We start from the raw sequence: 24198 nt of genomic DNA, 5'->3' as shown, positions 1-24198 counted from the left end.
TACCAAGGTGAGTGCTGGGGGTACATACCAAGGTGAGTGCTGGGGGTATATACTAAGGTGAGCGCTGGGGGTATATACTAAGGTGAGTGCTGGGGGTATATACTAAGGTGAGTGCTGGGGGTATATACTAAGGTGAGTGCTGGGGGTACATACCAAGGTGAGTGCTGGGGGTAGATACCAAGGTGAGTGCTGGGGGTACATACTAAGGTGAGTGCTGGGGGTACATACCAAGGTGAGTGCTGGGGGTACATACCAAGGTGAGTGCTGGGGGTACATACCAAGGTGAGTGCTGGGGGTACATACTAAGGTGAGTGCTGGGGGTACATACTAAGGTGAGTGCTGGGGGTACATACCAAGGTGAGTGCTGGGGGTAGATACCAAGGTGAGTGCTGGGGGTACATACTAAGGTGAGTGCTGGGGGTACATACCAAGGTGAGTGCTGGGGGTACATACCAAGGTGAGTGCTGGGGGTACATACCAAGGTGAGTGCTGGGGGTACATACCAAGGTGAGTGCTGGGGGTACATACTAAGGTGAGTGCTGGGGGTACATACTAAGGTGAGTGCTGGGGGTACATACTAAGGTGAGTGCTGGGGGTATATACTAAGGTGAGTGCTGGGGGTACATACTAAGGTGAGTGCTGGGGGTACATACTAAGGTGAGTGCTGGGGGTACATACTAAGGTGAGTGCTGGGGGTACATACCAAGGTGAGTGCTGGGGGTACATACCAAGGTGAGTGCTGGGGGTATATACCAAGGTGAGTGCTGGGGGTACATACCAAGGTGAGTGCTGGGGGTATATACTAAGGTGAGTGCTGGGAGTATATACTAAGGTGAGTGCTGGGGGTACATACCAAGGTGAGTGCTGGGGGTATATACTAAGGTGAGTGCTGGGAGTATATACTAAGGTGAGTGCTGGGGGTACATACCAAGGTGAGTGCTGGGGGTACATACTAAGGTGAGTGCTGGGAGTATATACTAAGGTGAGTGCTGGGAGTACATACCAAGGTGAGTGCTGGGGGTACATACCAAGGTGAGTGCTGGGGGTACATACTAAGGTGAGTGCTGGGGGTATATACTAAGGTGAGTACTGGGGGTATATACTAAGGTGAGTGCTGGGGGTATATACTAAGGTGAGTGCTGGGGGTACATACTAAGGTGAGTGCTGGGGGTATATACTAAGGTGAGTGCTGGGGGTATATACTATGGTGAGTGCTGGGGGTACATACTAAGGTGAGTGCTGGGGGTACATACTAAGGTGAGTGCTGGGGGTACATACTAAGGTGAGTGCTGGGGGTACATACCAAGGTGAGTGCTGGGGGTACATACCAAGGTGAGTGCTGGGGGTACATACCAAGGTGAGTGCTGGGGGTATATACTAAGGTGAGTGCTGGGGGTACATACCAAGGTGAGTGCTGAGGGTACATACCAAGGTGAGTGCTGGGGGTACATACCAAGGTGAGTGCTGGGGGTATATACTAAGGTGAGTGCTGGGAGTATATACTAAGGTGAGTGCTGGGGGTACATACCAAGGTGAGTGCTGGGGGTACATACCAAGGTGAGTGCTGGGGGTACATACCAAGGTGAGTGCTGGGGGTATATACTAAGGTGAGTGCTGGGAGTATATACTAAGGTGAGTGCTGGGGGTATATACTAAGGTGAGTGCTGGGAGTATATACTAAGGTGAGTGCTGGGGGTATATACCAAGGTGAGTGCTGGGGGTACATACCAAGGTGAGTGCTGGGGGTACATACTAAGGTGAGTGCTGGGGGTACATACTAAGGTGAGTGCTGGGGGTATATACTAAGGTGAGTGCTGGGAGTATATACTAAGGTGAGTGCTGGGGGTATATACTAAGGTGAGTGGCCTGTACTGGGGGTACATACTAAGGTGAGTGCTGGGGGTATATACTAAGGTGAGTTCTGGGGGTATATACTAAGGTGAGTGCTGGGGGTACATACTAAGGTGAGTGCTGGGGGTACATACCAAGGTGAGTGCTGGGGGTACATACCAAGGTGAGTGCTGGGGGTACATACCAAGGTGAGTGCTGGGGGTACATACCAAGGTGAGTGCTGGGGGTACATACCAAGGTGAGTGCTGGGGGTATATACTAAGGTGAGCGCTGGGGGTATATACTAAGGTGAGTGCTGGGGGTACATACCAAGGTGAGTGCTGGGGGTACATACCAAGGTGAGTGCTGGGGGTACATACCAAGGTGAGTGCTGGGGGTATATACTAAGGTGAGTGCTGGGAGTATATACTAAGGTGAGTGCTGGGGGTATATACTAAGGTGAGTGCTGGGAGTATATACTAAGGTGAGTGCTGGGGGTATATACCAAGGTGAGTGCTGGGGGTACATACCAAGGTGAGTGCTGGGGGTACATACTAAGGTGAGTGCTGGGGGTACATACTAAGGTGAGTGCTGGGGGTATATACTAAGGTGAGTGCTGGGGGTATATACTAAGGTGAGTGCTGGGGGTATATACTAAGGTGAGTGCTGGGGGTACATACTAAGGTGAGTGCTGGGGGTATATACTAAGGTGAGTGCTGGGGGTACATACTAAGGTGAGTGCTGGGGGTATATACTAAGGTGAGCGGCCTGTACTGGGGGTACATACTAAGGTGAGTGCTGGGGGTATATACTAAGGTGAGTTCTGGGGGTATATACTAAGGTGAGTGCTGGGGGTATATACTAAGGTGAGTGCTGGGGGTACATACCAAGGTGAGTGCTGGGGGTAGATACCAAGGTGAGTGCTGGGGGTACATACCAAGGTGAGTGCTGGGGGTACATACCAAGGTGAGTGCTGGGGGTACATACCAAGGTGAGTGCTGGGGGTACATACCAAGGTGAGTGCTGGGGGTATATACTAAGGTGAGTGCTGGGGGTATATACTAAGGTGAGTGCTGGGGGTATATACTAAGGTGAGTGCTGGGGGTATATACTAAGGTGAGTGCTGGGGGTACATACTAAGGTGAGTGCTGGGGGTACATACCAAGGTGAGTGCTGGGGGTACATACCAAGGTGAGTGCTGGGGGTACATACCAAGGTGAGTGCTGGGGGTACATACTAAGGTGAGTGCTGGGGGTACATACTAAGGTGAGTGCTGGGGGTATATACTAAGGTGAGTGCTGGGAGTATATACTAAGGTGAGTGCTGGGGGTATATACTAAGGTGAGCGGCCTGTACTGGGGGTACATACTAAGGTGAGTGCTTGGGGTATATACTAAGGTGAGTTCTGGGGGTATATACTAAGGTGAGTGCTGGGGGTACATACTAAGGTGAGTGCTGGGGGTACATACCAAGGTGAGTGCTGGGGGTAGATACCAAGGTGAGTGCTGGGGGTACATACCAAGGTGAGTGCTGGGGGTACATACCAAGGTGAGTGCTGGGGGTACATACTAAGGTGAGTGCTGGGGGTACATACTAAGGTGAGTGCTGGGGGTACATACTAAGGTGAGTGCTGGGGGTATATACTAAGGTGAGTGCTGGGGGTACATACTAAGGTGAGTGCTGGGGGTACATACTAAGGTGAGTGCTGGGGGTACATACTAAGGTGAGTGCTGGGGGTACATACCAAGGTGAGTGCTGGGGGTACATACCAAGGTGAGTGCTGGGGGTACATACCAAGGTGAGTGCTGGGGGTACATACCAAGGTGAGTGCTGGGGGTACATACCAAGGTGAGTGCTGGGGGTACATACCAAGGTGAGTGCTGGGGGTACATACCAAGGTGAGTGCTGAGGGTACATACCAAGGTGAGTGCTGGGGGTACATACTAAGGTGAGTGCTGGGGGTACATACCAAGGTGAGTGCTGGGGGTACATACCAAGGTGAGTGCTGGGGGTACATACCAAGGTGAGTGCTGGGGGTACATACCAAGGTGAGTGCTGGGGGTACATACCAAGGTGAGTGCTGGGGGTACATACCAAGGTGAGTGCTGGGGGTACATACCAAGGTGAGTGCTGGGGGTACATACCAAGGTGAGTGCTGGGGGTATATACTAAGGTGAGTGCTGGGGTTATATACTAAGGTCAGTGCTGGGGGTATATACTAAGGTGAGTGCTGGGGGTACATACCAAGGTGAGTGCTGGGGGTATATACTAAGGTGAATGCTGGGGGTATATACTAAGGTGAGTGCTGGGAGTATATACTAAGGTGAGTGCTGGGGGTATATACTAAGGTGAGCGGCCTGTACTGGGGGTATATACTAAGGTGAGTGCTGGGGGTACATACTAAGGTGAGTGCTGGGGGTATATACTAAGGTGAGTGCTGGGGGTACATACTAAGGTGAGTGCTGGGGGTACATACTAAGGTGAGTGCTGGGGGTACATACTAAGGTGAGTGCTGGGGGTATATACTAAGGTGAGTGCTGGGGGTACGTACTAAGGTGAGTGCTGGGGGTATATACTAAGGTGAGTGCTGGGGGTATATACTAAGGTGAGTGCTGGGGGTATATACTAAGGTGAGTGCTGGGGGTACATACTAAGGTGAGTGCTGGGGGTACATACTAAGGTGAGTGCTGGGGGTATATACTAAGGTGAGTGCTGGGGGTACATACTAAGGTGAGTGCTGGGGTTACATACCAAGGTGAGTGCTGGGGGTATATACTAAGGTGAGTGCTGGGAGTATATACTAAGGTGAGTGCTGGGGGTACATACCAAGGTGAGTGCTGGGGGTATATACTAAGGTGAGTGCTGGGGGTATATACCAAGGTGAGTGCTGGGGGTATATACTAAGGTGAGTGCTGGGGGTACATACTAAGGTGAGTGCTGGGGGTACATACTAAGGTGAGTGCTGAGGGTACATACTAAGGTGAGTGCTGGGGGTACATACTAAGGTGAGTGCTGGGGGTATATACTAAGGTGAGCGGCCTGTACTGGGGGTACATACTAAGGTGAGTGCTGGGGGTATATACTAAGGTGAGTTCTGGGGGTATATACTAAGGTGAGCGCTGGGGGTACATACTAAGGTGAGTGCTGGGGGTACATACTAAGGTGAGTGCTGGGGGTACATACTAAGGTGAGTGCTGGGGGTATATACTAAGGTGAGTGCTGGGGGTACGTACTAAGGTGAGTGCTGGGGGTATATACTAAGGTGAGTGCTGGGGGTATATACTAAGGTGAGTGCTGGGGGTATATACTAAGGTGAGCGGCCTGTACTGGGGGTATATACTAAGGTGAGTGCTGGGGGTACATACTAAGGTGAGTGCTGGGGGTATATACTAAGGTGAGTGCTGGGGGTACATACTAAGGTGAGTGCTGGGGGTACATACTAAGGTGAGTGCTGGGGGTACATACTAAGGTGAGTGCTGGGGGTATATACTAAGGTGAGTGCTGGGGGTACGTACTAAGGTGAGTGCTGGGGGTATATACTAAGGTGAGTGCTGGGGGTATATACTAAGGTGAGTGCTGGGGGTATATACTAAGGTGAGTGCTGGGGGTACATACTAAGGTGAGTGCTGGGGGTACATACTAAGGTGAGTGCTGGGGGTATATACTAAGGTGAGTGCTGGGGGTACATACTAAGGTGAGTGCTGGGGTTACATACCAAGGTGAGTGCTGGGGGTATATACTAAGGTGAGTGCTGGGAGTATATACTAAGGTGAGTGCTGGGGGTACATACCAAGGTGAGTGCTGGGGGTATATACTAAGGTGATTGCTGGGGGTATATACCAAGGTGAGTGCTGGGGGTATATACTAAGGTGAGTGCTGGGGGTATATACTAAGGTGAGTGCTGGGGGTATATACTAAGGTGAGTGCTGGGGGTATATACTAAGGTGAGTGCTGGGAGTATATACTAAGGTGAGTGCTGGGGGTATATACCAAGGTGAGTGCTGGGGGTATATACCAAGGTGAGTGCTGGGGGTATATACTAAGGTGAGTGCTGGGGGTACATACTAAGGTGAGTGCTGGGGGTACATACTAAGGTGAGTGCTGGGGGTATATACTAAGGTGAGTGCTGGGGGTACATACTAAGGTGAGTGCTGGGGGTACATACTAAGGTGAGTGCTGGGGGTATATACTAAGGTGAGTGCTGGGGGTACATACTAAGGTGAGTGCTGGGAGTATATACTAAGGTGAGTGCTGGGGGTATATACTAAGGTGAGTGCTGGGAGTATATACTAAGGTGAGTGCTGGGGGTATATACCAAGGTGAGTGCTGGGGGTACATACCAAGGTGAGTGCTGGGGGTACATACTAAGGTGAGTGCTGGGGGTATATACTAAGGTGAGTGCTGGGGGTATATACTAAGGTGAGTGCTGGGGGTATATACTAAGGTGAGTGCTGGAGGTACATACTAAGGTGAGTGCTGGGGGTATATACTAAGGTGAGTGCTGGGGGTACATACTAAGGTGAGTGCTGGGGGTATATACTAAGGTGAGTGCTGGGGGTATATACTAAGGTGAGTGCTGGGGGTATATACTAAGGTGAGTGCTGGGGGTACATACTAAGGTGAGTGCTGGGGGTACATACCAAGGTGAGTGCTGGGGGTACATACCAAGGTGAGTGCTGGGGGTACATACCAAGGTGAGTGCTGGGGGTACATACTAAGGTGAGTGCTGGGGGTACATACTAAGGTGAGTGCTGGGGGTATATACTAAGGTGAGTGCTGGGAGTATATACTAAGGTGAGTGCTGGGGGTATATACTAAGGTGAGCGGCCTGTACTGGGGGTACATACTAAGGTGAGTGCTTGGGGTAGATACTAAGGTGAGTGCTGGGGGTATATACTAAGGTGAGTGCTGGGGGTATATACTAAGGTGAGTGCTGGGAGTATATACTAAGGTGAGTGCTGGGGGTATATACCAAGGTGAGTGCTGGGGGTATATACCAAGGTGAGTGCTGGGGGTATATACTAAGGTGAGTGCTGGGGGTACATACTAAGGTGAGTGCTGGGGGTACATACTAAGGTGAGTGCTGGGGGTATATACTAAGGTGAGTGCTGGGGGTATATACTAAGGTGAGTGCTGGGGGTACATACCAAGGTGAGTGCTGGGGGTATATACTAAGGTGAGTGCTGGGAGTATATACTAAGGTGAGTGCTGGGGGTATATACCAAGGTGAGTGCTGGGGGTATATACCAAGGTGAGTGCTGGGGGTATATACTAAGGTGAGTGCTGGGGGTACATACTAAGGTGAGTGCTGGGGGTACATACTAAGGTGAGTGCTGAGGGTACATACTAAGGTGAGTGCTGGGGGTATATACTAAGGTGAGTGCTGGGGGTACATACCAAGGTGAGTGCTGGGGGTATATACTAAGGTGAGTGCTGGGGGTATATACTAAGGTGAGTGCTGGGGGTATATACTAAGGTGAGTGCTGGGGGTACATACTAAGGTGAGTGCTGGGGGTACATACCAAGGTGAGTGCTGGGGGTATATACCAAGGTGAGTGCTGGGGGTACATACTAAGGTGAGTGCTGGGGGTATATACTAAGGTGAGTGCTGGGGGTACATACTAAGGTGAGTGCTGGGGGTACATACTAAGGTGAGTGCTGGGGGTACATACTAAGGTGAGTGCTGGGGGTATATACTAAGGTGAGTGCTGGGGGTATATACTAAGGTGAGTGCTGGGGGTATATACTAAGGTGAGTGCTGGGGGTATATACTAAGGTGAGTGCTGGGGGTATATACTAAGGTGAGTGCTGGGGGTATATACTAAGGTGAGTGCTGGGGGTATATACTAAGGTGAGTGCTGGGGGTATATACTAAGGTGAGTGCTGGGGGTACATACTAAGGTGAGTGCTGGGGGTATATACTAAGGTGAGTGCTGGGGGTATATACTAAGGTGAGTGCTGGGGGTATAAACTAAGGTGAGTGCTGGGGGTACATACTAAGGTGAGTGCTGGGGGTACATACTAAGGTGAGTGCTGGGGGTACATACTAAGGTGAGTGCTGGGGGTACATACTAAGGTGAGTGCTGGGGGTACATACCAAGGTCTGTGTTGGGGGTATATACTAAGGTGAGTGCTGGGGGTATATACCAAGGTGAGTGCTGGGGGTATATATCAAGGTGAGTGCTTGGGGTATATACCAAGGTGAGTGCTGGGGGTATATACTAAGGTGAGTGCTGGGGGTATATACCAAGGTGAGTGCTGGGGGTATATACTAAGGTGAGTGCTGGGGGTACATACTAAGGTGAGTGCTGGGGGTATATACCAAGGTGAGTGCTGGGGGTATATACTAAGGTGAGTGCTGGGGGTATATACTAAGGTGAGTGCTGGGGGTATATACTAAGGTGAGTGCTGGGGGTATATACTAAGGTGAGTGCTGGGGGTACATACCAAGGTGAGTGCTGGGGGTATATACTAAGGTGAGTGCTGGGGGTATATACTAAGGTGAGTGCTGGGGGTATATACTAAGGTGAGTGCTGGGGGTACATACTAAGGTGAGTGCTGGGGGTACATACCAAGGTGAGTGCTGGGGGTATATACTAAGGTGAGTGCTGGGGGTATATACTAAGGTGAGTGCTGGGGGTACATACCAAGGTGAGTGCTGGGGGTATATACCAAGGTGAGTGCTGGGGGTACATACTAAGGTGAGTGCTGGGGGTATATACTAAGGTGAGTGCTGGGGGTACATACTAAGGTGAGTGCTGGGGGTACATACTAAGGTGAGTGCTGGGGGTACATACTAAGGTGAGTGCTGGGGGTATATACTAAGGTGAGTGCTGGGGGTATATACTAAGGTGAGTGCTGGGGGTATATACTAAGGTGAGTGCTGGGGGTATATACTAAGGTGAGTGCTGGGGGTATATACTAAGGTGAGTGCTGGGGGTATATACTAAGGTGAGTGCTGGGGGTATATACTAAGGTGAGTGCTGGGGGTATATACTAAGGTGAGTGCTGGGGGTACATACTAAGGTGAGTGCTGGGGGTATATACTAAGGTGAGTGCTGGGGGTATATACTAAGGTGAGTGCTGGGGGTATATACTAAGGTGAGTGCTGGGGGTACATACTAAGGTGAGTGCTGGGGGTACATACTAAGGTGAGTGCTGGGGGTACATACTAAGGTGAGTGCTGGGGGTACATACTAAGGTGAGTGCTGGGGGTACATACCAAGGTCTGTGTTGGGGGTATATACTAAGGTGAGTGCTGGGGGTATATACCAAGGTGAGTGCTGGGGGTATATATCAAGGTGAGTGCTGGGGGTATATACCAAGGTGAGTGCTGGGGGTATATACTAAGGTGAGTGCTGGGGGTATATACCAAGGTGAGTGCTGGGGGTATATACTAAGGTGAGTGCTGGGGGTACATAGGTGGCGCTGTTCTTCTCATAACCCCTTGAATATTCGTGTTCTTCTCCCGATGTGTGTGATGCCCCCATGTGACTGTGGAGGGCGCTCCTGTGCTCATCATGTCTTCCCTTTCAGTGCCATGAACCTGGACAGATTTGAGAAGACCCCCAGGGAGATCCCCAACCCAGAGATCCAGAAGGTGAGCAGGCGGCCATGTTTATTTCACCCCCTGCCCCTCCTCATGGCAATGACTCTTGTTTATCTCCCTGTCTAAGGATCTCCTGGTATTAGAAGAGCAAGAGGTAAGTGTGAGGCATCAAAGGCAGTGCCCCCCCTGCCGCTTATCTGTATACTGCTGGCAGGATAGCCCTTGTCTGCTGCATGTGAGGGGCAGAGCTGCTGGCAGGATAGCCCTTGTCTGCTGCATGTGAGGGGCAGAGCTGCTGGCAGGATAGCCCTTGTCTGCTGCATGTGAGGGGCAGAGCTGCTGGCAGGATAGCCCTTGTCTGCTGCATGTGAGGGGCAGAGCTGCTGGCAGGATAGCCCTTGTCTGCTGCATGTGAGGGGCAGAGCTGCTGGCAGGATAGCCCTTGTCTGCTGCATGTGAGGGGCAGAGCTGCTGGCAGGATAGCCCTTGTCTGCTGCATGTGAGGGGCAGAGCTGCTGGCAGGATAGCCCTTGTCTGCTGCACGTGAGGGGCAGAGCTGCTGGCAGGATAGCTCTTGTCTGCTGCACGTGAAGGGCAGAGCTGCTGGCAGGATAGCCCTTGTCTGCTGCATGTGAGGGGCAGAGCTGCTGGCAGGATAGCCCTTGTCTGCTGCATGTGAGGGGCAGAGCTGCTGGCAGGATAGCCCTTGTCTGCTGCACGTGAGGGGCAGAGCTGCTGGCAGGATAGCCCTTGTCTGCTGCACTTGAGGGGCAGAGCTGCTGGCAGGATAGCCCTTGTCTGCTGCATGTGAGGGGCAGAGCTGCTGGCAGGATAGCCCTTGTCTGCTGCATGTGAGGGGCAGAGCTACTGGCAGGATAGCCCTTGTCTGCTGCACGTGAGGGGCAGAGCTGCTGGCAGGATAGCCCTTGTCTGCTGCACGTGAGGGGCAGAGCTGCTGGCAGGATAGCCCTTGTCTTCTGCACGTGAGGGGCAGAGCTGCTGGCACGATAGCCCTTGTCTGCTGCATGTGAGGGGCAGAGCTGCTGGCAGGATAGCCCTTGTCTGCTGCACGTGAGGGGCAGAGCTGCTGGCAGGATAGCCCTTGTCTGCTGCATGTGAGGGGCAGAGCTGCTGGCAGGATAGCCCTTGTCTGCTGCACGTGAGGGGCAGAGCTGCTGGCAGGATAGCCCTTGTCTGCTGCACGTGAGGGGCAGAGCTGCTGGCAGGATAGCCCTTGTCTGCTGCATGTGAGGGGCAGAGCTGCTGGCAGGATAGCCCTTGTCTGCTGCACGTGAGGGGCAGAGCTGCTGGCAGGATAGCCCTTGTCTGCTGCACGTGAGGGGCAGAGCTGCTGGCAGGATAGCCCTTGTCTGCTGCATGTGAGGGGCAGAGCTGCTGGCAGGATAGCCCTTGTCTGCTGCACGTGAGGGGCAGAGCTGCTGGCAGGATAGCCCTTGTCTGCTGCACGTGAGGGGCAGAGCTGCTGGCAGGATAGCCCTTGTCTGCTGCATGTGAGGGGCAGAGCTGCTGGCAGGATAGCCCTTGTCTGCTGCACGTGAGGGTGCCTCTAGTGGACCATGAGCTGCACTGCAGGGTTAATCCCTCCACGTAATGTTTCTCTGTTGCTTTTAGGGTTCTGTGAATTTTAAGTTTGGAGTTCTCTATGCCAAAGACGGTCAGCTGACGGACGATGAGATGTTCAGTAATGGTGAGAAGATTATTAGGGGGACAGTCACTGAATCCGGGGGTGGAGGTACCAAACCCTCAGGTGGGGGGAGTAATGAGGGTCAGCGACGCCTCCTACAAAATGTAATCTATGATTTCCTCTTAAAGAGGCAGGAAGTGAAAGTTTCCAAAAACTACTGAATCTGCTCGGAGACACCGTCACTTTAAAGAGCTGGATCGGCTATAGGGGAGGATTAGACACCAAAAGTAAGTGCCCCCAGGGCAGGACGCGGCAGGACATCGGAGCACATTGCTCGGTAGTGTCCCCAGTAGCTCGGGTTTTTTGGCTGGATGTATGGTGTGTGTGTATGTATGTATGTATGGTGTGTGTGTATGTATGTATGTATGTATGTATGGTGTGTGTATGTATGTATGTATGTATGGTGTGTGTATGGTGTGTGTATGTATGTATGTATGGTGTGTGTATGTATATATGTATGGTGTGTGTATGTATATATGTATGGTGTGTGTATGTATATATGTATGGTGTGTGTATGTATATATGTATGGTGTGTGTGTGTATGTATGTATGTATGTATGTATGGTGTGTGTATGGTTTGGTGGGTGTGTATGTATGGTGTGTGTATGGTTTGGTGGGTGTATGTATGTATGGTGTGTGTATGGTTTGGTGGGTGTGTATGTATGTATGGTGTGTGTAAGGTTTGGTGGGTGTGTATGTATGGTGTGTGTGTGTATGTATGTATGGTGTGTGTGGTTTGGTGGGTGTATGTATGTATGGTGTGTGTATGGTTTGGTGGGTGTATGTATGTATGGTGTGTGTATGGTGTGTGTATGGTTTGGTGGGTGTATGTATGTATGGTGTGTGTATGGTTTGGTGGGTGTATGTATGTATGGTGTGTGTATGGTTTGGTGTGTGCATGTATGTATGGTGTGTGTATGGTTTGGTGGGTGGGTATGTATGTATGTATGGTGTGTGTATGTATGTATGTATGTTGTGTGTGTATGTATGTATGGTGTGTGTATGGTTTGGGTGTGTATGTATGTATGGTGTGATGTATGTATGGTGTGTGTATGTATGTATGGTGTGTGTATGTATATATGTGTGTATGCATGGTGTGTGTATGTATATATGTATGGTGTGTGTATGTATGTATGTATGGTGTGTGTATGGTTTGTTGGGTGTGTTTGTATGGTGTGTGTGTGTGTGTATGCATGTATGGTGTGTGTGTGTGTGTATGTATGGTGGGTGTGTATGTATGGTGTGTGTATGTATGTATGTATGGTGTGTGTATGGTTTAGTGGGTGTATGTATGGTGTATGTATGTATGTATTGTGTGTGTATGGTTTGGGTGTGCATGTATGTATGGTGTGTGTATGGTTTGGTGGGTGTGTATGTATGGTGTGTGTGTGTGTATGTATGTATGTATGGTGTGTGTATGGTTTAGTGGGTGTATGTATGTATGGTGTGTATGGTTTGGTGGGTGTGTATGTATGTATGGTGTGTGTATGGTTTGGGTGTGTATGTATGTATGGTTTGGGTGTGTATGTATGTATGGTTTGGGTGTGTATGTATGTATGCTGTGTGTATGTGTGTATGTATGTATGGTGTGTGTATGTGTGTATGTATGGTGTGTGTATGTATGTATGTATGGTGTGTGTATGTATATATGTATGTATGTATGGTGTGTGTATGTATATATGTATGGTGTGTGTATGGTTTGTTGGGTGTGTATGTATGGTGTGTGTGTTTGTATGTATGTATGTATGGTGTGTGTATGGTTTGGTGTATGTATGTATGGTGTGTGTATGGTTTGGTGTATGTATGTATGGTGTATGTATGGTTTGGTGGGTGTGTATGTATGTATGTATGGTGTGTGTTTGTATGTATGGTTTGTGTATGTATATATGTATGTATGGTGTGTGTATGTATATATGCATGGTGTGTGTATGTATGTATATATGGTGTGTGTATGGTTTGGTGGGTGTGTATGTATGGTGTGTGTGTGTGTATGTATGTATGTATGTATGGTGTGTGTATGGTTTGGTGGGTGTGTATGTATGTATGTATGTATGGTGTATGTATGTATGGTGGGTGTATGGTTTGGTGGGTGTGTATGTATGTATGGTGTGTGTATGGTTTGGTGGGTATGTATGTATGTATGGTTTGGTCGGTGTATATCTATAGTGTCTGTATGTATGTATGGTGTGTATGTCTTGTGTGTGCATGGTTGGTATGCATGGTGTGTGTATGGTTTGGTGTGTGTGTATGTATGTATGTATGGTGTGTGTATGTATGTATGGTGGGTGTATGGTTTGGTGTGTGTGTATGGTTTGGTGGGTATGTATGTATTTATGTATGGTTTGGTGGGTGTGTGTATATCTATAGTGTGTATGGTTTGGTGGGTGTTTGTGTATGTATGGTGTGTGTATGGTTTGGGTGTGTATATATGGTGTGTGCATGGTTTGGTGTGTGTGTATGTATGGTGTGTGTATGTATGTATGGTGGGTGTATGGTTTGATGGGTGTATGTATGTATGGTGTATGTATGGTGTGTGTATGGTGTGTGTATGTATGTATGTATGGTGGGTGTATGGTTTGGTGGGTGTATGTATGGTTTGGTGAGTGTGTATGTATGGTGTGTGTATGGTTTGGTGGGTGTGTATGTATGGTGTGTGTATGGTTTGGTGGGTGTGTATGCATGGTGTGTGTATGGTTTGGTTGGTGTATGTATGTATGGTGGGTGTGTATGTATGTATGGTGTGTGTATGGTTTGGGTGTGTGTGTATGTATGTATGTATGGTGTGTGTATGGTTTGGGTGTATATGTATGTATGTATGGTGTGTGTGTGTATGGTTTGGGTGTGTATGTATGGTGTTTGGTTTGGGTGTGTATGTATGTATGGTGTTTGGTTTGGGTGTGTATGTATGTATGGTGTGTGTGGTTTGGGTGTGTATGTATGGTGTGTGTATGGTTTGGTGGGTGTGTATGTATGTATGGTGTGTGTATGGTTTGGTGGGTGTGTATGTATGCATGGTGTGTGTATGGTTTGGTGGGTATGTATGTATGGTGTGTGTATGGTTTGGTGGTTGTATGTATATATGTATGGTGTGTGTATGGTTTGGTGGGTGTGTGTATATCTATAGTGTGTGTATGTTTTGGTGTGTGTGTGTGTATGTATGGTGTGTGTATGGTGTGTGTATGTATGTATGTATGGTGTGTGTATGGTTTGGGTGTGTATGTATGGTGTGTGTGGTTTGGGTGTGTATGTATGTATGGTGTGTGTGGTTTGGGTGTGTATGTATGTATGGTGTGTGCATGGTTTGGTGGGTGTGTATGTATGTATGGTGTGTGTATGGTTTGGTGGGTGTATGTTTATATGTATGGTGTGTGTATGGTTTTGTGGGTTTGTATGTATGTATGGTGTGTGTATGGTTTGATGGGTGTATGTATGTATGGTGTGTGTATGGTTTGATGGGTGTATGTATATATGTATGGTGTGTGTATAGTTTGGTGGGTGTATGTATATATGTATGCTGTGTATGGTTTGGTGGGTGTGTATGTATGTATGGTGTGTGTATGGTTTTGTGGGTATGTATGTATGTATGTTGTTTGTATGGTTTGGTGGGTGTGTATGTATGTATGGTGTGTGTATGGTTTGGTGGGTGTATGTATATATGTATGGTGTGTGTATGGTTTGGTGGGTGTATGTATATATGTATGGTGTGTGTATGGTTTGGTGGGTGTATGTATATATGTATGGTGTGTGTATGGTTTGGTGGGTATGTATGTATGGTTTGGTGGGTGTGTGTATATCTATAGTGTGTGTATGGTTTGGTCGGTGTGTGTGTATGTATGGTGTGTGTATGCTTTGGTGGGTGTGTGTATGTATGTATGTATGTATGTATGTATGGCTTGGTGTGTGTATGTATGTATGGTGTATGTATGTATGGTGTGTGTATGTATGTATGTATGTATGTATGGTGTGTGTATGGTTTGGTGGGTATGTATGTATGGTGTCTGTATGGTTTGGTGGGTGTGTATGTATGTATGGTGTGCAAGGTTTGGTGGGTGTGTATGTATGTATGGTGTGTGTATGGTTTAGGTTTGTATGTATGTATGGTGTGTGTGTATGGTTTAGGTGTGTATGTATGTATGGTGTGTGTATGTATGTATGGTGTGTATGGTTTGGTGGGTGTGTATGTATGTATGGTGTGTGTATGGTTTGGTGGGTGTGTATGTATGTATGTATGTATGGTGTGTATGGTTTGGTGGGTGTGTATGTATGTATGGTGTGTGTATGGTTTGGTGTATGTATGTATGGTGTGTGTATGGTTTAGGTGTGTATGTATGTATGGTGTGTGTGTATGTATGGTGTGTGTATAGTTTGGGTATGTATGTATGTATGGTGTGTATGGTTTGGTGGGTATGTACGTATGTATGGTGTGTGTATGGTTTGGTGGGTGTGTATGTATGTATGGTGTGTGTATGGTTTGGTGGGTGTGTATGTATGTATGGTGTGTGTATGGTTTGGGTGTGTATATATGTATGGTGTGTGTGGTTTGGGTGTGTATGTATGTATGGTGTGTGTATAGTTTCGTGGGTGTATGTATATATGTATGGTGTGTGTATGGTTTTGTGGGTTTGTATGTATGTATGTTGTGTGTATGGTCTGGTGTGTGTGTATGTATGTATGGTGTGTGTATGTTTTGGTGGGTGTGTATGTATGGTGTGTGTATGGTTTGGTGGGTGTGTATGTATGTATGGTGTGTGTATGGTTTGGTGGGTGTGTATGTATGTATGGTGTGTGTATGGTTTGGTGTGTGTGTATGTATGTATGGTGTGTGTATGGTTTGTTGGGTATGTATGCATGGTGTGTGTATGGTTTGGTGGGTGTATGTATGTATGTATGGTGTGTGTATGGTTTGGGTGTGTATGCATGTGTGTATGGTTTGGGTATGTATGGTGTGTGAGGTTTGGTGGGGGTATGTATGTATGGTGTGTGTATGGTTTGGTGGGTGTATGTATGTATGGTGTGTGTATGGTTTGGTGGGTGTATGTATGTATGGTGTGTGTATGGTTTGGTGGGTGTGTATGTATGGTATGTGTATGGTTTGGTGTGTATGTATGGTGTGTGTATGGTTTGGGTGTGTATGTATGTATGCTGTGTGTATGGTTTGGTGTGTATGTATGGTGTGTGTATGTTTTGGTGGGTGTGTATGTATGTGTGGTGTGTATGTCTTGTGTGTGCATGGTTGGTATGTATGGTGTGTGTGTATGGTTTGGTGGGTGTGTATGTATGTATGGTGTGTATGTCTTGTGTTTGCATGGTGTATGGTTTGGTGGGTGTATGTATGTATGTATGGTGTGTGTATGGTTTGGTGGGTGTATGTATGTATGTATGGTGTGTGTATGGTTTGGTGGGTGTGTATGTATGTATGTATGGTGTGTGTATGGTTTGGGTGTGTATGTGAGTATGTATGTATGGTGTGTGTATGGTTTGGTGGGTGTATGTATATATGTATGGTATGTGTATGGTTTTGTGGGTTTGTATGTATGTATGTTGTGTGTATGGTTTGGTGGGTGTGTATGTATGTATGGTGTGTGTATGGTTTGGTGGGTGTATGTATATATGTATGGTGTGTGTATGGTTTTGTGGGTTTGTATGTATGTATGTTGTGTGTATGGTTTGGTGGGTGTGTATGTATGTATGGTGTGTGTATGTTTTGGTGGGTGTGTATGTAAGGTGTGTGTATGGTGTGTGTATGTATGTATGGTGTGTGTATGGTTTGGTGGGTGTGTGTATGTATGTATGGTGTGTGTATGGTTTGGTGGGTGTGTATGTATGTATGGTGTGTGTATGTATGGTGTGTGTATGGTTTGGTGTGTGTGTGTATATATGTATGTATGGTGTGTGTATGGTTTGGTGGGTGTGTATATATGTATGGTGTGTGTATGGTTTGGTGTGTGTGTATGTATGTATGGTGTGTGTGTATGTATGTATGTATGGTGTGTGTATGGTGTGTGTGTATGTATGTATGGTTTGGTGTGTATGTATGTATGTATGTATGTATGTATGGTGTGTGTATGTATGTATGGTGTGTGTATGGTTTGGGTGTGTATGTATGTATGTATGGTGTGTGTATGGTTTGGTGGGTGTGTATGTATGTATGTATGTATGGTGTGTGTATGGTTTGGTGGGTGTGTATGTATGTATGTATGGTGTGTGTATGTATGTATGTATGTATGGTGTGTGTGTGTGTGTATGTATGTATGTATGTATGGTGTGTGTATGGTTTGGTGTGTGTGTGTATGTATGTATGTATGTATGGTGTGTGTATGGTTTGGTGGGTGTGTATATATGTATGGTGTGTGTTTGGTTTGGTGGGTGTGTATGTATGGTGTGTGTATGTATGGTGTGTGTATGTATGTATGTATGTATGGTGTGTGTATGGTTTGGGTGTGTATGTATGTATGTATGTATGGTGTGTGTATGGTTTGGGTGTGTATGTATGTATGTATGTATGGTGTGTGTATGGTTTGGGTGTGTATGTATGTATGTATGTATGGTGTGTGTATGGTGTGTGTGTATGTATGTATGTATGGTGTGTGTATGGTGTGTGTATGTATGTATGTATGTATGTATGGTGTGTGTATGTATGTATGTATGTATGTATGGTGTGTGTATGTATGTATGTATGTATGGTGTGTGTATTTATGTATGGTGTGTGTATGTATGTATGTATGTATGGTGTATGTATGGTGTGTGTGTGTATGTATGTATGTATGGTGTGTGTATGGTTTGGGTGTGTATGTATGTATGTATGTATGTATGTATGGTGTGTGTATGGTTTGGGTGTGTATGTATGTATGTATGTATGTATGTATGTATGTATGGTGTATGTATGGTGTGTGTGTGTATGTATGTATGTATGGTGTGTGTATGGTTTGGGTGTGTATGTATGTATGTATGGTGTATGTATGGTGTGTGTGTATGTATGTATGGTGTATGTATGGTTTGTTGGTTTGTTGTGTGAAATCTCGTAGAATCTTTCCTATGTAGTCCAGGCTGTAATCTGTAACAACTGGAAGTTTCTAATCGTGGAATCTTCTACCATATGTTCCTCTTTGAGTAGCCCCTTAGGGAGATGACCACAGGTTCTGATTCGGGTTTGGGGTGAGTGTATGAAGGGCTGCAGCGCCCTCCATACGACATGACTGCTTGTATATTGGAGTGACGTCCTATTCGTCAGTGCTGGGCTTTGCTGGCCGGATTGTGACTTTGTGATTCTTGGTTTACAGATGACACGACGGGGACACATTCTGTTTATACTGTCTACCAGGGCCACGAGATCATGTTCCACGTCTCTACCATGCTGCCGTACTCCAAGGAGAATAAACAGCAGGTAAGTGACTGCTGTGGAGTCTTGTAGTTGATCCCCTTGTTGCAGAAGGATCGATGGGTCTGTATGGATCCCCGCGCACGGTGCTCCTCGGGAGGTGTCACACTGGTTCCCCTCGCACGGTGCTCCTCGGGAGGTGTCACACTGGATCTCCTCGCACCGTGCTCCTCGGGAGGTGTCACACTGGATCTCCTCGCACCGTGCTCCTCGGGAGGTGTCACACTGGATCTCCTCGCACGGTGCTCCTCGGGAGGTGTCACACTGGATCTCCTCGCACCATGCTCCTCGGGAGGTGTCACACTGGATCTCCTCGCATCGTGCTCCTTGGGAGGTGTCACACTGGATCTCCTCGCACAGTGCTCCTCGGGAGGTGTCACACTGGATCTCCTCGCACGGTGCTCCTCGGGAGGTGTCACACTGGATCTCCTCGCACGGTGCTCCTCGGGAGGTGTCACCCTGGATCTCCTTGCACCATGCTCCTCGGGAGGTGTCACACTGGATCCCTGCGCACTGTGCTCCTCGGGAGGTGTCACACTGGATCTCCTCGCACGGTGCTCCTCAGGAGGTGTCACACTGGATCTCCTCGCACGGTGCTCCTCGGGAGGTGTCACACTGGATCTCCTCGCACCGTGCTCCTCGGGAGGTGTCACACTGGATCTCCTCGCACGGTGCTCCTCGGGAGGTGTCACACTGGATCTCCTCGCACCATGCTCCTCGGGAGGTGTCACACTGGATCTCCTCGCATCGTGCTCCTTGGGAGGTGTCACACTGGATCTCCTCGCACAGTGCTCCTCGGGAGGTGTCACACTGGATCTCCTCGCACGGTGCTCCTCGGGAGGTGTCACACTGGATCTCCTCGCACGGTGCTCCTCGGGAGGTGTCACACTGGATCTCCTCGCACCGTGTTCCTCGGGAGGTGTCACACTGGATCTCCTCGCACGGTGCTCCTCGGGAGGTGTCACACTGGATCCCTGCGCACTGTGCTCCTCGGGAGGTGTCACACTGGATCTCCTCGCACGGTGCTCCTCAGGAGGTGTCACACTGGTTCCCCTCGCACGGTGCTCCTCGGGAGGTGTCACACTGGATCTCCTCGCACGGTGCTCCTCGGGAGGTGTCACACTGGATCTCCTCGCACGGTGCTCCTCGGGAGGTGTCACACTGGTTCCCCTCGCACGGTGCTCCTCGGGAGGTGTCACACTGGATCTCCTCGCACGGTGCTCCTCGGGAGGTGTCACACTGGATCCCCGTGCACCGTGCTCCTCGGGAGGTGTCACACTGGATCTCCTCGCACCGTGCTCCTCGGGAGGTGTCACACTGGATCCCTGCGCACTGTGCTCCTCGGGAGGTGTCACACTGGATCTCCTCGCACCGTGCTCCTCGGGAGGTGTCACACTGGTTCCCTGCGCACTGTGCTCCTCGGGAGGTGTCACACTGGATCTCCTTGCACCATGCTCCTCGGGAGGTGTCACACTGGATCCCTGCGCACTGTGCTCCTCGGGAGGTGTCACACTGGATCTCCTCGCACCGTGCTCCTCGGGAGGTGTCACACTGGATCCCTGCGCACTGTGCTCCTCGGGAGGTGTCACACTGGATCTCCTTGCACCGTGCTCCTCGGGAGGTGTCACACTGGATCTCCTCGCACCGTGCTCCTCGGGAGGTGTCACACTGGATACCCATGCACCGTGCTCCTCGGGAGGTGTCACACTGGATCTCCTCGCACCATGCTCCTCGGGAGGTGTCACACTGGGTCTCCTCTCACTGTGCTCCTCGGGAGGTGTCACACTGGATACCCATGCACCGTGCTCCTCGGGAGGTGTCACACTGGATATCCTCGCACCATGCTCCTCGGGAGGTGTCACACTGGTTCTCCTCGCACCGTGCTCCTCGGGAGGTGTCACACTGGATCTCCTCGCACCGTGCTCCTCGGGAGGTGTCACACTGGATCTCCTCGCACCATGATCCTCGGGAGGTGTCACACTGGATCTCCTCGCACCGTGCTCCTCGGGAGGTGTCACACTGGATACCCATGCACCGCGCTCCTCGGGAGGCGTCACACTGGATCTCCTCGCACCGTGCTCCTCGGGAGGTGTCACACTGGATCTCCTCGCACGGTGCTCCTCGGGAAGTGTCACACTGGATCTCCTCGCACCGTGCTCCTCGGGAGGCGTCACACTGGATCTCCTCGCACCGTGCTCCTGGGAGGTGTCACACTGGATCTCCTCGCACCGTGCTCCTGGGGGGTGTCACACTGGATCCCCTTGCACTGCGCTCCTCGGGAGGTGTCACACTGGTTCTCCTCACACCGTGCTCCTCGGGAGGTGTCACACTGGATCCCCATGCACCGCGCTCCTCGGGAGGTGTCACATTGGATCCCCACTCACCGTGCTCCTCGGGAGGTGTTACACTGGATCTCTTCACACCGTGCTCCTCAGTAGGTATCACACTGGATCTCCTCACAACGTGCTCCTCTGGAGGTGTCACACTGGATCCCCTCGCACCGTGCTCCTGGGTAGGTGTCACACTGGATCCCCACGCACCGTGCTCCTCGGGAGGTTTCACACTGGATCCCCTTGCACCACGCTCCTCGGGATGTGTCACACTGGATCTCCTCACACCGTGCTCCTCGGGAGGTGTCACACTGGATCTCCTCGCACCGTGCTCCTCGGGAAGTGTCACACTGGATCTCCTCGCACCGTGCTCCTGGGGGGTGTCACACTGGATCCCCGCGCACCATGCTCCTCGGGAGGTGTCACACTGGATCTCCTTGCACCGTGCTCCTTGGGAGGTGTCACACTGGATCCCCGCGCACCATGCTCCTCGGGAGGTGTCACACTGGATCTCCTCGCACCGTGCTCCTCGGGAGGTGTCACACTGGATCTCCTTGCACTGTGCTCCTCGGGAGGTGTCACACTGGATCCCCGTGCACCGTGCTCCTCGGGAGATGTCACTCTGGATCCCCACGCACCGTGCTCCTCGGGAGGTGTTACGCTGGATCCCCGTGCTCCTCGGGAGGTGTCACACTCTATCCCCGCGCACCGCTTTCCTCGGGAGATGTCACACTGGATCCCTGCGCACTGTGCTCCTCGGGAGGTGTCACACTGGATCCCCATGCACTGCGCTCCTCGGGAGGTGTCACAATGGATCCCCACTCATCGTGCTCCTCAGGAGGTGTCACACTGGATCTCCTCACACCGTGCTCCTCAGGAGGTATCACACTGGATGCCCACGCACTGTGCTCCTCGGTAGGTGTCACACTGGATCCCCACGCAGCATGCTCCTCAGAAGGTTTCACACTGGATCCCCTTGCACCACGCTCCTCGAGAGGTGTCACACTGGATCTCCTCACACCGTGCTCCTCAGGAGGTATCACGCTGGATCCCCGTGCTCCTCGGGAGGTGTCACACTGGATCCCCATGCACCGTGCTCCTCGGGAGGTGTCACACTGGTTCCCCTCGCACGGTGCTCCTCGGGAGGCGTCACACTTGATCCCCGCGCACCGTGCTCCTCGGGAGGCGTCACACTGGATCCCCGCGCACCGTGCTCCTTGGGAGGTGTCACACTGGATCTCCTCGCGCCGTGCTCCTGGGGGGTGTCACACTGGATCCCCGCGCACCATGCTCCTCGGGAGGTGTCACACTGGATCTCCTCGCACCGTGCTCCTTGGGAGGTGTCACACTGGATCCCCGCGCACCGTGCTCCTCGGGAGGTGTCACACTGGATCTCCTCGCACCGTGCTCCTCGGGAGGTGTCACACTGGATCTCCTTGCACTGTGCTCCTCGGGAGGTGTCACACTGGATGCCCACGCACTGTGCTCCTCGGGAGGCGTCACACTGGTTTCCCTCGCACGGTGCTCCTCGGGAGGTGTCACACTGGATCCCTGCGCACTGTGCTCCTCGGAAGGTGTCACACTGGTTCTCCTCGCATGGTGCTCCTCGGGAGGTGTCACACTGGTTCCCCTCGCACGGTGCTCCTCGGGAGGTGTCACACTGGATCCCTGCGCACGGTGCTCCTCGGGAGGTGTCACACTGGTTCCCCTCGCACGATGCTCCTCGGGAGATGTCACACTGGTTCCCCTCGCACGGTGCTCCTCGTGAGGTGTCACACTGGATCCCTGCGCACTGTGCTCCTCGGAAGGTGTCACACTGGTTCTCCTCGCACGGTGCTCCTCGGGAGGTGTCACACTGGTTCCCCTCGCACGGTGCTCCTCGGGAGATGTCACACTGGTTCCCCTCGCACCGTGCTCCTCGGGAGGTGTCACACTGGTTCCCCTCGCACGGTGCTCCTCGGGAGATGTGACACTGGTTCTTCTCGCACGGTGCTCCTCGGGAGGTGTCACACTGGATCCCCATGCACCGTGCTCCTCGGGAGGTGTCACACTGGTTCCCCTCGCACGGTGCTCCTCGGGAGGCGTCACACTTGATCCCCGCGCACCGTGCTCCTCGGGAGGCGTCACACTGGATCCCCGCGCACCGTGCTCCTTGGGAGGTGTCACACTGGATCTCCTCGCGCCGTGCTCCTGGGGGGTGTCACACTGGATCCCCGCGCACCATGCTCCTCGGGAGGTGTCACACTGGATCTCCTCGCACCGTGCTCCTCGGGAGGTGTCACACTGGATCCCTGCGCACTGTGCTCCTCGGAAGGTGTCACACTGGTTCTCCTCGCATGGTGCTCCTCGGGAGGTGTCACACTGGTTCCCCTCGCACGGTGCTCCTCGGGAGGTGTCACACTGGATCCCTGCGCACGGTGCTCCTCGGGAGGTGTCACACTGGTTCCCCTCGCACGATGCTCCTCGGGAGATGTCACACTGGTTCCCCTCGCACGGTGCTCCTCGGGAGGTGTCACACTGGATCCCTGCGCACTGTGCTCCTCGGAAGGTGTCACACTGGTTCTCCTCGGGAGGTGTCACACTGGTTCCCCTCGCACGGTGCTCCTCGGGAGATGTCACACTGGTTCCCCTCGCACCGTGCTCCTCGGGAGGTGTCACACTGGTTCCCCTCGCACGGTGCTCCTCGGGAAGTGTCACACTGGATCCCTGCGCACTGTGCTCCTCGGAAGGTGTCACACTGGTTCCCCACGCACGGTGCTCCTCGGGAAGTGTCACACTGGTTCCCCTCGCACGGTGCTCCTCGGGAGGTGTCACACTGGTTCCCCTCGCACGGTGCTCCTCGGGAGGTGTCACACTGGTTCCCCTCGCACGGTGCTCCTCGGGAGGTGTCACACTGGTTCCCCTCGCACGGTGCTCCTCGGGAGGTGTCACACTGGTTCCCCTCGCACGGTGCTCCTCGGGAGATGTGACACTGGTTCTTCTCGCACGGTGCTCCTCGGGAGGTGTCACACTGGATCCCTGCGCACTGTGCTCCTCGGAAGGTGTCACACTGGATCTCCTCGCACGGTGCTCCTCGGGAGGTGTCACACTGGTTCCCCTCGCACGGTGCTCCTCGGGAGGTGTCACACTGGATCCCTGCGCACTGTGCTCCTCGGAAGGTGTCACACTGGATCTCCTCGCACGGTGCTCCTCGGGAGGTGTCACACTGGTTCCCCTCGCACGGTGCTCCTCGGGAGGTGTCACACTGGTTCCCCTCGCACGGTGCTCCTCGGAAGGTGTCACACTGGTTCCCCTCGCACGGTGCTCCTCGGGAGATGTCACACTGGTTCCCCTCGCACCGTGCTCCTCGGGAGGTGTCACACTGGTTCCCCTCGCACGGTGCTCCTCGGGAAGTGTCACACTGGAT

The 24198-nt window shown here is 51.3% G+C and overlaps 1 protein-coding gene across 1 annotated transcript in view; it reads left to right on the top strand.

Annotated features, from left to right (window-relative positions):
* Positions 1-24198, top strand: part of GARNL3 (GTPase activating Rap/RanGAP domain like 3) — a 236191-nt gene that overhangs the window by 64749 nt on the left and 147244 nt on the right. Inside the window, 5 exon segments of the mRNA XM_072131865.1 lie at positions 9367-9430; positions 9507-9533; positions 11012-11087; positions 11213-11311; positions 18365-18468. Coding sequence (XP_071987966.1) covers positions 9367-9430; positions 9507-9533; positions 11012-11087; positions 11213-11311; positions 18365-18468 — 370 coding nt within the window.

The sequence above is a fragment of the Engystomops pustulosus genome, unplaced genomic scaffold (genome assembly GCF_040894005.1).
Source record: "Engystomops pustulosus unplaced genomic scaffold, aEngPut4.maternal MAT_SCAFFOLD_158, whole genome shotgun sequence".
NCBI lineage: Eukaryota > Metazoa > Chordata > Amphibia > Anura > Leptodactylidae > Engystomops > Engystomops pustulosus.
The sequence above is the reverse complement of the archived record's forward strand: the minus strand, read 5'-3'. Positions and strand labels throughout refer to the sequence as shown.